This window comes from Castanea sativa, chromosome 4 (assembly GCF_040712315.1).
Source record: "Castanea sativa cultivar Marrone di Chiusa Pesio chromosome 4, ASM4071231v1".
In the NCBI taxonomy this organism is placed as follows: domain Eukaryota; kingdom Viridiplantae; phylum Streptophyta; class Magnoliopsida; order Fagales; family Fagaceae; genus Castanea; species Castanea sativa.
Genome location: NC_134016.1, coordinates 33,657,948 through 33,671,779, shown reverse-complemented (window position 1 = coordinate 33,671,779; position 13,832 = coordinate 33,657,948). Strand labels below are relative to the sequence as shown.

The 13,832-nt window shown below is 33.1% G+C and overlaps 1 protein-coding gene and 1 pseudogene across 1 annotated transcript; both read right to left on the bottom strand.

Annotated features, from left to right (window-relative positions):
* Window positions 1-1,635: 1,635 nt before the first annotated feature.
* On the bottom strand, window positions 1,636-2,656 carry LOC142631029 (flavonol sulfotransferase-like; annotated as a pseudogene).
* Window positions 2,657-7,806: 5,150 nt separating this feature from the next.
* On the bottom strand, window positions 7,807-12,227 carry LOC142631697 (isoaspartyl peptidase/L-asparaginase-like). The gene is made up of 4 exons (XM_075805945.1): window positions 11,953-12,227; window positions 10,496-10,729; window positions 8,911-8,997; window positions 7,807-8,569 (listed from the first exon to the last, which is right to left on the bottom strand). The coding sequence occupies exons 1-4, from the start codon at window positions 12,112-12,114 to the stop codon at window positions 8,087-8,089; spliced, it is 966 nt and encodes a 321-aa protein (XP_075662060.1). The 5' UTR covers window positions 12,115-12,227; the 3' UTR covers window positions 7,807-8,086.
* Between the last annotated feature and the right edge of the window lie 1,605 nt (window positions 12,228-13,832).

Sequence of the window (13,832 nt, the reverse complement as noted above, 5' to 3'; positions counted from 1 at the left end):
ACTAGAAATCCAATCAAGAACAACTTTAGCATCAATTTCAATCTCCAGAACCAAAATTTAAGAGAAATGCATAAGGGTAGCCCATCTCTTAGAGCCCATAATTTCGCATCCACACTAGAAGATATCCCAATATTACGGGTGAAGCCTTAACCCAGAGTAAATTCGAATCACGAATTAGGCCCCCTGCGCTAGCTCTTCCAGGATTACCCAACGATGAGCCAGCCAAATTGAGTTTGAACCACTTGCCACCAGGCTTATTCCATCTAGCATTAATCACCAAACTAGCTTTTTGTTCCTTCCAGCACAGAACAAGAACTCGCTAGCTGCATGAAATTAAGCATTTGGAATATTTTCATTTTAAACCCTGTAGTTTAAGGGTAATCCAAGTTAAACCCTATAATTTTTAAAGTAAGATTAGGTTCAAGTTATAATTAGTATAATTCTAAGCTATGTTACACTACTCAATATTTCTTTATTAGATGCAATTTTTTTTTTTTAGTCAGTGTTTAGATTAGATCTTCTTCTTATACTCTACATGGATGCAACATTTCAAGATGATCTAAGATCATTATCTATGTCATCCACCAAATGTTAAATTTCAAGTTTTTTGTATTTAAAATTGTGCATAAAAGATGGGTCTCTAAATCAAACAGTAAGTTGAATTTGATTGCGTATTAAGAACAAACAGACACAAACACACAAAATTAATGTGGGGACCAAAATTTGACTCCCTACAAATGCTCTAACAACAAGCCCACAGACACATATCAAATATTATAAAAGATTTGAGTGTGTCTTCCTCATCACCAATTGGTTTTGAGGTGTAATGACACAGTTCAAGGTCTGACAAATGGTATCAAAACCAAGGTTATAGGTTCAAGTCATAGGAGTGTCATAGGACTATCATTGTGAGGGAGTGTCACGGTCCGACATTAAGTTTTTAAGTAGCACATGCGCACGCCCATTCGTAAAATCAGTTTCTCAAACTCTTCATGAATAACCTTATTAACATATCTACGTATAATTGGTAAGAATTGAGAAAAATAATGTAAAAATATAAAAAGGGAATTGGAGAAAATAACGACTTCGTGCTTCCCTTTAATACTTTAGCTTAATTATAAACAACCAAATGTGTTTTTTCATGGGTCGCTAGCTGAAATTGGCACAAAAAGATCCCAAGTTTGTAATGTATTTTTTATTGACTATATCCTGTGGTCGTGGTTTTTTGAAATGGCAAGTGAAAAGGAAAGGTAGGGTTGCAAACACATCGGAAAAAGAAAGAGAGAGAAAAGTAGGACTGCGATTCCACTTTATGTACAAGCTTACAATTTCAACAATACACTAGAAAATACATGGACACTTCACATAACAAACTAACAGGAATCAGACAATTCATCGAAAAAACAGGGAGCAACCAAACCTTATCAAGTAACTTACTGGTGGTTCTTGCACTGAAAACCATTAGTCATGATGTTTGAAATCCTGAAACAAGCACTGGTAGATTCAAACCAATGGCCTCCGTAATTCGCAAACGATTGTACCACCTTAGGCTAATGTCGCACTTTATTTAGTTTCCATACTCAACAATTTTGAGACTGAAATATGCCAGGCATGAAAAGAGTATAGAGTCCCCCCTCATGCATTAGCTGAGACATGCAAAGTCAAGCCCAAACTACTTAGCTTTTGCTCATTTATTTGATCAATTCGTGTCGCCATTTTAGGTGTAAGATGATTCTTCCAGTCTCCAACTTTACCTTTCCTAAAATAAGCATTATTTTCACCCACTATGCCCGATAAAAACTGCATAGGTCCACTTTGATTGACCTCCAAACTAGACAAATTCTCAAAACTACGTAAGTTTATAATATTTTGCACCACACCATTAACTTCTTCCTCTAAAGAGAAAGGGTAACCCATGAACTCATTCATTTTCTTTACATAGTGTATGGTCTCGTTCGTTAGATCTTCGTACTTTATAAATAATATCATTTCGGGTGATTCTAAACTTGCCCTCCAATACCCTAATACATGATTCCAATATGGTCCAGCAATAGATACTCCTTCACAAAACAACTCAAATGCCTCTTTCAAATCATGATCTTCCATGGTGGAGATTTGTACACCTTCAGGACTTAATTTTTGAGAAAAATGCCATGAAGACACAATCACATCCTTTGGATCCCTAAATATGTAAATAATTTTACAGCCAGAACTTATAATAGATTTTGGTGAGGAAGTGTAAGGAATGTGTGTAGCCACAAGTGAAATATTTGAATTGAAATTTTGGAGGTTTGACCCAATTTCTAGCTCTAAAAATGGTACGCAGTCATGTGACAATCTAGAGAGTAAAGGGTTTGTAGACTCACCAAAAGAGGATCGTGTCAAAATGGCAAAATTCAGAGCCTTAATTAAGCCAAGTTGTGCCAGATTTTGGAAGGCTACTCAGAATCACATCGTTGGGCTGAGGCTTGAAATAGTCTTGGGCTAACAAGAGTCCTTCATATTGGTAGAGATCAACTATCCAATGATGTCTATTACTTCTTGGGAGGGTTGCAATGATCTCTTTGTATTTGTTATGGGTTTCTGGATCAGCCCCATCATCTCTTTTCTCATTACTTTCTGTACCATGGTTCATTTTGTAAGGATAGGATTCCATTGACAGAAAGCGAAACCAGCTTCAAATAAATTGGGAATGAAAATGGGAATGTATTGAGTTCAACCATTGTGCAAAACTTGATGCCATTAATATGTACATGCATGGCTCACGATGTCTTTCCACTTTTTTTCACTATTTTCAGAACCAGACCAGACCGGGAGATCGGATCGTGAAAACCGGGAATTAGGATGAAAACTGAATTTTTAAGCATAAAGAACTAGGAATGGCAATGGGTCAGGTTCAAGCCGGGTTTTTGCATACCCGGACCCGACCCGCGGCCCGAACCTGGCCCGATTATTATTCAGGTATTTTTTTCTGGGGCTTAGACCCGCCCCGCCAGGCCCCATTTATCTTCTTGGGCCCAAATCTGGCCCAACCAAAAAAAAATTTGTAGCCCATTAAATTTTTTTTTTCCTACATTCAAGCCATTTAACATGGCCCAAATACCAAAATTTGGCATTTAGGCCACATTATATGGTAGCCAAATCAAACCACATTATAGATTAATCATAAATCAATAAATCACCTGTTAATTATACATCAATAAATCATAACTAAGTTTTTAAATCAATAAATCACTTAACTAAGATAACCAGTTAATCATTAATCAACAAAATCATAGCTAAAATCACCCGCTAAACATAAAAATAAAATAAATCCAACAAATCCAAAGAAATATATATCACAAGCCCAACAAGTTCAAGAAATTAAAAAGCTACAAAATAAATCCCACAAGTCTAAGAAATTAAAAAGACTAAGAAATTACAAAATGTCTTATCCTCCACAAACCAACAAATTAAAAAGACTAATAAATTACAAAAGGCTTAGAATAATTACAAACCAACAAATTAATCCAACAAGTCTAAGAAATTAAAAGGGCTACTAAATTATTACAAAATGTCTAATCCTCCACAACTGTGACACAACTCCCATCCTCTTCATTAGGCTCCTATCATCAAGAATTGTTTGAAGATCACAATCACCAAACATAGTTGAAGAACTTAAAATAACAATGAATTAAAAAATGGAATAAACTTTATCAATTTGTAATTAGCAAATATAAAAATACAATTTTAATTATTGAAATCCATATAAATTCTAATTACACCAAAACATAACACAAAGTTAGAGCCTTTCATTCTAGTCAGCATGTCAGACAATCAAACCATCGGTATTATTAAGTTCCCACATAACATAACTAAACTTTAATACACAAAGCAATCTAACAAACCCACATTACAATCTCTTTATTAAACAGCCCCAAAATTTAAAACACAAACTATAATCAAAACCCAAAAAAAAAAAATGAAAACCCAGAAGCAGATTCAATCTTTTAGTGAAAATCATGACCTGCAAGAATTGAGGCGTGAGGGGTAGGAAAGGGGGTAAGGGGCTGCTGAGGCGTGAGGGGCTGCTGAGGCATGAGGGGCGTGAGGGGCGTGAGGGCTACTGAAGACTGATGGGAAATGGGAATGAAAGGGGCGGCTGGGGCTGGGTAGTGACTTAGGGTAGGGTTACAAATGATATATATATATATATATATCCGGGCCGGGTTCTGGGTCGGATTTCGAATTTTTTTGATAAAACCCGAACCCGACCCATACCTGCTTCGGATTTTTTTTTTTAAACCCATACCTGACCCTATTCTTTATTGGACCGGGTAAAATCCGGCCCATTAGGGTCGGGCTGTGCCGAATATTCATGGGTCGGATCTAAATTGCCATTCCTATAAAGAACCATATTTTTAGTTAATTCTATGAACCCCTAAAACCAGGATTGAACCGCATGAACCGGTGTCAAGAACCGTGCGGTCCAACCCCTTAGCAATTTTTTTTTTTTTATAAAAACAACTTAACACAATTTTATTCTACTTAATTAAATTATCCATCTCTTAGAAGAAATAAAAAAAATTATAATTAAAATCCTTCAAAGATATTCAACTTTACTTCAAAAATTAGTCATAAATTTTAATGTTTTCATGGTTATTATTTTATTTTCTTAACTTTCTTATTTAATTATTAAATATATGCTTGAAAATCATTAAATTTCCCTCACATATATAGATATATTAGTCAATTTTGCTAGTTTTATAAATTTAATATCTATATTTAGGCTTTAATTAGTTATTAAATAAATTATGACATCATCACGATTCGACCCTGGTTCAACTTCGGTTCGACCTCAAAAACCTTGAACCTCTCCCTTTTACGATTCAATGAACGGTTCGAGTTTCAAAACCTTGCTTTTTTTATATAATGAAGCCTTGTCCCCACGTTTTCAAGAGGCTTTCATTTAATAATGTTGCTAGTTGCTACACCAACCACTTGCTGATAATGTGTTACGCATTTGCATATTTATCATTCCATTATTCCACAAAACTTCTTTTACCCACTATGCCACGAGAAAGTATTTGTTTTTGGAGGATGCCCTTAAGATAATGATTAACAATCTATTTAAAGAAAAATTTTATGAGAAAAAAAAAAGTAATTAATATTTTGACAGTTTTTTCTATTTCCCATAAAAGTAGCGTCAAAACTTTCCTAAAATGAATTGTTAACTATTACTCTAAGGGCACCCATTAGTGAGTCCAAATCTTCAATCTCACTCTTCCTTCTCCACTATATACTCCACAAATAAAAACATGTCACATGTCCATTTATTTTATTAAATGCTAAATTAATGCCTTCTATTATTTCAATTACTTAAATATGATAGGTTATTTATTTATTTATTTTAGGAAATTGAAATAATAGAAGGCATAAATTTAGCATTTAATGAAATAAATGGACATATGGCATGTTTTTATTTGTAGAGTATATAATGGAGCAGAAATAGTGTGACGGAAGATTAGGACTCCCCTTTAACATGACCCTTTGTTTTATTGAGGTAAATCCATCAATGAACCACACATGATTAATTCATATATATCATGTTATGTTTTGAGGCTTGTCCTTTGTGAGCATTTATTTCGCAGATGGAATCTCATAACTAGACCAAAATACTGATTTATGAAATACAAGAGTATTCACATTGGAGACTTTATTTTTGCAAAAAAGCTATTTTAGTTTTCAAACAACCAAAATCCATACTACATCCCAAATGCTAAATCTATAATTTTTTATCAACTAGCTATAGGAAACTGCTATCTCTAGCAATTCACTGTAGCTACAAGTGATACTTAAGAAACTTCATTTCATTCTGTTGTCTCCCTCTTCTTTATTAAAAAATTCTCTCTCACTTTCATCTCTCTCTTCTATTAAAAATAACAAAATAAATAAATAAATATTTACATTTGGGAAATATTAAGGGTAAATTTTACATTTGTACTAGCAATATAAACTTTACATTGTAGTTGTACAACAATTTAAAATTTACATTGCAAGTATAATGCAAACTATGAATTTTCCAAATATAACTTTTCCATTTTCTAAGGTATCAATATGGTTGCTGATAATGTGCTAGACATTTCGATTATATTTGGTAACAGTTTTTGTTTTCTATTTTCAAAAACTTGTTTTGGGAAATATAAAGAAAAAACAATTTTCTTGTATTTTTAAAATTAAAAACATGTTTGGTTAGTTGAAATTTAAAAAAATAGTTTTTTAAGGAAAAAATATAAAATACTATAATATGTTGTTACTAAGATTTGAACTTTAATGTTAACTTATTAAATAAGATAGATTCATTAAATTAAATGTGTATTTTCATTGGCTTTTGAAAATTAGAAACTAAAAACACGATGCATGTTTTCAGTTTCCTTCACAAATTGAGTTTTAAGAACAATTTTTGTTTTTAGTCCATTTTGGGTTGCCAAACAAGTTCTTTAGTTTCAAAAATAGAAAATTATTTTTAAAAATAGAAAATAAGGGAAAAAACAGTTATTAAACATACCCTTCCATTTCCATTTCCATCATTCCTCAAACCTTTTATTGACCACCATGCCACGAGAAAGTATTTGCTAATGATTTATTTAATTTTATTATTTATTGTATTCAACAATAAATAATTTTTCCTAAAAAGTATGTAGTTTTATTTCCTTAAAATTTAAACTTAAAAAAATTATGGAAACCACTTATCAGGAGATGTGTGTGTGTGTGTTTTTGCACGTATAAAACCTATCCTTTGTCAACCAAAAAAAAAAAAAAAGGAGTAAATGCCAAGGCTTGCACATCAAAGGAGACAAATGATCATATACAAGGAAATGATGGCCAAGAAGATGTATTCTATATAAAAGGAATTCTCAATATAATTTGATGGTGAAACTAGGAGTAAAAAGTCTAATGACATGGTAATTATCCATGATATGGACATTTATAAGAGTAATGCTGGAGGCAAGATTTGACTTTGAGATTGAAAAAAAATTTATCACTAACATACTTAGAGCACTCGCCTCAATCATTGTAATATAGAAAAAATTGTCAATTGTACACATTTTTCCTCAAAAACTACTTGCTTTAGCGGGTCTATAACATTGTACAAATACAAAAATTGCTACAGTAACCATGTATATTTACATGGTTACTGTAGCTTTCAAATTGATTTTTTTTTTCTCTCCTCTCTCACTCTTGTCAAACTCTCTCTCTCTCTCTCTTCCCTTGTCTCCATTCAATCCACAAAAATAAGTAGGAGGAAGAAGAAGAAGAAATCAACCCAAAACAAACTAACTCAAACAAATCTGAAAATTCATCACAAATCCAACTCAAAATCAACCTAACAGAAAACTCATTCAAAAAATCCCAATCAACCCAAAACTCAAGCCAACGCAATTGTCACCATTGCTATGGAGGCTCGGGGTGGAGTACTCGCTATTGCCTTTGAGAGAGAAAGTGAAGATCCATACCCTAACGTAAAGGACCCGAATCAGGTCTGTGATAGTTGGTTCAAGGATTGGGTTTGCCTCGGATTTGTCTACAAACATTGAAAATGGACTCGGATTGATATGGGTTTGTATCGAAGTGAAGTTTGGAGGTTTGTTTATGGAGTTTTTTGGTGAAGAAGAGGAGGAAGAAGAAAAAATGACAGGTGGAGAAAGAGAAATAAACTTTCTATATATCTGTCTTCATTATCGACTGCATGCTATCGGAGATAGAGCAATATTTCAAAATTGAAAGTGACATTGTGAGAGTGAGAGAGTGTTCTAGAAATAGTTACTCAGACAGAAAATCTTGATTGTTCAATTCGAGATCCATATATACACTAGTGGTACAAGCATTGTAAAGTGGTAAATGTGGTGCAGTGATGTTAATTTATTGAAAATTTAATCCTACTTATTGGTCCGACCACATAATAACAATCATTTGCCTTTATTTTGGATAATACAGCAAGATATAAATACTAGTCATTTGCCAAATACTAAGAGTGTGGGTGACTCACAATGAGTCAACCGAAGCAACTTCCTGGACTCAAGTAACTGAAACTCACCTAAAGCACTCAGTTTTGCACAGAAGGCCATATTGCAATCTCTGAATACCCATCTTCAGTAGCACAAGCTCGAAACATGCCTGTTGTATTATAAGCCATTGTGACTTCTCCTTTGGCTGAGACAGCAACCAAGCCAACATTGCCTCTTGGAACACACTCCTCTACAACATAAGCTGCAGCCTCCTTGAGAGAAAGACCTTTGAATTCCATAAGAGCAGCCACATCTCTTGCAACAGTGCCACGCATTATTGCTTCACCTTTTCCTGTAGCTGAAACTGCACAGAGATTGTTGGCATATGTCCCTGCCCCTATGATGGGCGTGTCCCCAATCCTACCAACCATCTTGTTCACTAATCCACCAGTAGAAGTTGCAGAAGCTAGATTCCCATGACTATCAACAGCCACACATCCAACCGTCCCAATTTGGCTATCACCATCAGCTGTTGGTGTCTCTTTCTTCTCATCTTTTTGAATCGGTTGTGTATAATCAATCTGCAAATTTACAGAAGAAGTTACCAAGTAAAAATAAAATAAAATAAAAACTATCACACACACTAATGGTTGGAAAACAGGTTTTAGACCCGCAAAAATTAGAAACTTGAGCAACGACCCGTGTCAAATGATTTGTTAGCTTGCTCAATGTACTGAAAATTTCTGAAGAGCTTTAGGTTGTAGCCAAGACAAAGAAATTACTAGCAGTTGGGAAACCAAAATGGTAGAGATATGCACCATGAAAGTAAATGAGGAAACACAATTTCACAAGCCAATATCAACTCAAAGAGCAAATTCAGCATAGTTATCTACTCTCCCAAAAAAATTAGAGAAGAAAGTACCTGAACTCTATTCGCTTCCTTTGCCTGCTTTAGCCTCTCAATATTTTCTTGAGTTATAAAATGGCTTGAATCTACAGTTTCAATACCCTGGACAATTTAAGAAGTCACAGTTAAAAGAAAATTTGATGAAGATAACCTACACATATAGGTAAACGCAATTCAAATAACAATGATTTTAACAACAACAATACAGTTTCTGTAGTTATAATGGCTTGAATCTACAGTTTCAATACCCTGGACAATTTAAGAACAGTCACAAGAAATTTGATGAAGACAAATCACACATTTAGGTAAATGCAATTAAAATAATAATGATTATAACAACTAGAATACATACATGTATGTATGGATAAGTAACAACACTTCATCATCATCATCATTATTATTACAACTAGGGGGTGATCAAAGTGAAAGCATCAATGAACCAAGCATAATTCCTATATATCACTTGCTCTGTTCCAATCTAGACAAAAAACCAAAAGCAATACCAGTTTTATTTTACTGAAATTCGAAATGTATTATCTATATAACCATGTTTTGAAGGCTAGCCTTTGGTAGCAATTATTTCATAGAATGAAACTCACAAGGAGACTAAATTACTGAACTTAATGAGATATATAAGGCTACATTCAGGAAATAATTAATTAACCATGTTCTAAGGCATCGACATGGTTGCTGAAAATATGTGCTAGACATTGATCTCAATGTTGATTTCTTTTTCCTCAGCTCAACGTGCTTAAATGGTAGTCACATGACATAAGAGGCATAGATTTTAAAAGTTTGCAGTTGATTACAACTCTTCAATTTGAGGAAAATATTGCACCTACAATAGTTTAGGACGTGGCCATTATAAACAAATATCACAAAAGATCCAAAAAATTTTCCAAACAGCTCAATAAATAATTTGGGATAAATCTCAAGGCTAAAGATGACTAAGACAGACAGTAGCACAATAGACAAGGGGTAGGGGATGCAACAGAGGGTTTTTTCCAAAAATAGTTCAATTTAATATCAGAGTTGACCAAAATTCAAAATTACTCATCTTACTAAAGCACCCATTAAATTTGTGAAGTGACAAACCAAATTGAACCTAGCTGTGGAGTTCACAAAAAGTTGGATTATGTTAACCTTTTTTTTTACCCATTCCTTAAATTCAAGTTCTGAAAAGATTGAAGGATGTCCATTATAATGACTGCACAGCTACAAAATTGGGTTTTCAGAATCACTGGAAACAAGAGACTCAGTTAAATGCCTATCTCACCCAATTGTTCTGACAAAGAAAATGGAGAAAGTGAAAAGGGAACATTAAAATTAAGTATTGATTCAGTAGCATGCTAGTGTAGCAATTCTAATATTGTGACCAAGAACAGAATAGAGATGCTGACCTCTAGGCAGCAAACCTTATCAGCATTACAACAGAAGATTCTAAATTTGTGGAACTGCTATCATTTTGCCATCAACAAATTATTACTTTTTTCTGAATAAGGAAAATCATGTGATTGACTTCAATTGGAAACAGAAAATTAAGGGTGCAACAGAAATAAGTTCAAGGCTAGCAAAAGTACATAGTAAGATTTTCACTCACTTGTTCCCTTGCAAATCTTTCTGCCCCATCAAAAGCAAGATATATATGAGGAGTTTTCTCCATGACAAGTCGTGCCAAGGATATGGGATTAACTACGGTAGTAAGCCCAGAAACAGCTCCACATCTTTTAGTGTTGCCATCCATAATAGAAGCTTCCATTTCAATTGTGCCTTCTCTAGTTAAGACAGATCCCCTACCCGCATTATAATGTGGATTGTTTTCTAGTTCACGAACCTGTACATGGGAAATCATCAATGGTAGCATCAGAAAGTGAATTAAATATAGAACAGAGTTTAAAATCCTTCAATGAGAAAGAAAATACTAATGACCGTGTTTAGCCAGAGATTCACTGTTTCAACTGTCCATTTGTCACAGGTTTTTTTGTTTAGTTTTTAGCTTATTTCGCTTATGAACAGCTTTCAAAATGCTCATTTTTTTTCAAGTACAAATGTCCTTTAACCTAATATGCTAATATTTAACAAATACCTGTTCTTAAATTTAATTGCAGTTAACTTAGTTGATTTAAAGGTGAGATGAAAGTGATTGATCAAAAACGTTACTATGCACCTTTATATAAATATAAATAAATATATATATATATATATATATATATATATATATCTATTTGTTTCAATGAAAAATTTGATGTGAAGATAGTTTTTTGCATTTTAATGTGTTTGGTAGTTTCAAGGAAAAAAAAAATAAGGTCATAAGAAAACGATTTCTTAACTTCTCTTATTTAGGGTAGGATTTTAGAAAATAATTTTGAAAAATCATTCATTTTTTAGAAAATGTTAATTTGGAAACAAATAGAGTAAAGTCACTAAACCCATTTTCTTCTATTATTTAATACTAAAAGTGCTCATTGAACATTTCTGTTATTCTTATTGTTGTAAGCTGTAATAGAATTATTATCGGCGTCAATGTGCTGAGAATTTTCTTATTTGGAAAAGCTACCACTGAGCAGAGGCAGTTTCTCAAAGATGATAATAAATTTGAACCATTAGGGGTTAGGACTAATGTAAAATGAATTTTTTAACTTTGTGGCTAGCCAATTAGGACTAAGAAACATCTACGAGTTAATTTCCAACAAAAGGTATAAGAATATGCATAACATTAATTAGATACTAGTTCAATTTTTTTTATTGAACAACGCCTTCACTAAGAGCTGTTAAGAAATATACACGAATTCCCAGATTTTGAAATCAAAAAACGTAAAAATAAAAAATAAAAAATAACAGACACAAAAGCCAATCACATGACACAACAAATTGCACGATTCAACAATTTACCTACGTACACATAGCCAACACGTGAAAAACGGAGTATTATAATTATATGAAGAAATATAATATATATATATATATATATATATATATATATATATATATATATAGAGAGAGAGAGAGAGAGAGAGAGAGATTTGGGCATGTTGGGGTGGTCAGTAGTTTACGTACCACGAGTTCGACAACGTCGAGTGGAGACTTTTGGGCTTTGAGAGCATCCACGCCGACCTTTAGGCAGTGGCGCAACGCTGCTTCACGTGGCTGGCGTCGCTCTGCCGCTAGTGAAACTGGGATATCCCCGGCGCCGCCGTGTAGAGCTATGGCCCACCCCATTATTCTCTCTTTCACTCTCTCTCAGGAGGCTTTCTCCTTTGGAAAACAGAGAGAGAGAGAGAGAGTCAGAGAAAGCTGAGTAGAACTGGTTTGCGAAGCCAGTGTTGGAAGGATGTATATATATATATATATATATATATAGAGAGAGAGAGAGAGAGAGAGAGAGAGAGAAAGAGAGAGAAAGAGAAGGAGAGAGAGGGGGGACAAGGGGTATTATTGTAAATGCAAAGGTGATTAAGAAAATGATTCATGGAAGCTGTCAAAGTACCTCGTGCCATGAACTTCGTTTTGTTTTCTTCAGATGCAGGTGTATCTAGTCAAGAGATGTTTCGATCAACAAACCGATAAAGTTCCTCCTCCACTCTCTCAAACGAACGACATTTACTTAAATCCAACTTGTAACTCACTCTACAAAGTACAAACAAAATTAATAATACTTATTAGAGTAGAGTAATGATACGTTAGTAACGTTACATTGTATTTTTATAATAAATTCTTATAAAAAAAATGATTATGGTTAATATATGAACTTTTAAAAAGTTTATGCGGCAATATTAAAACCCTTTTGGTTGGGCTGATTTTAGAGAGAGAAAAAAAAATGATTTTTTGGGTATTGGTTGGAATGATTGTAGGTGAGAAGTTGGTAGGCGCAGATATTTTCTCTCAGCAAATCAAAATGTTTTCTACCTAAATTAGAAAGAAAAATTGATTGATTTTGTGGAAAGCTGCTTCAGCCGGTACATTTACGTTTTTACCCCTCTTTAAAACAGCATCTACGCTCCCCTGGCCACACTTCTTCTCATATAATATAATAAGATTTTCTGTTTGAGATAGAGAGATATTCAACCTATACATTATCTGAATATAACTCAGATCTCTTATTCAACTATTAAAAATTTTATCAATTAAGCTAGCTGAGATCCACATACAATAATAAGGAAGAGTAATATTTATGATGGGTAAACTGTTATAAAATTTTATTTTATTAATTTAGTTGATAATAAGTAATATTTTTATTATTTAGTATTTGTTTGGGAACAATTTATTTAGCTGAAATTGAAAATTTTTTTCCTAAAAATACTGTAAATAAAAGTAAAAGTTAGCTGAAATAATAAAGTGTGACCCATGAATAATATCAAAAACTGCAGTAAGACCCATGAATAGTAGCAAAAATAAGCTGAATAATAAAATAAGCTGGCAAAAATAATCAATGTCACACCCGTTTAGGATCCACTTACTTTGGTTGAAATTGAAATTTTTTTTTACTGAAAATACTATAGATAAGGGTAAAAATTAGCTGAAATAGTACAGTGAGATCTATGAATAATACCAAAAAGTGCAATGGGACCCATAAATAGTAACAAAAATAAACTGAATAGTAAAATAAGTTAGCAAAAATAATCTTTGTCAAACGGACACTTAATGATATAGAAAAATTTAATTCTTACATATTAGGTAATAAAGGTATAAGAATAAATTTATAATACAAACTACATTTTTATATCTCACTTTTCTCCTTAACCAAACAAATAAGTTTTTCATCTCAACTTTTTCACTCCAAATCAAACACACGGAGAAAAAACTAAAATCTCACCTATTTCCTCACTTTTCAATCTCCCAACCAAATGAACGCTAAAAGAAGTCAATAAAAACCAAAGGCTTTCTTTTTATTAAAGAACTTATTAGCTAGTCAATGTATTAGAACAAAACAATATTAT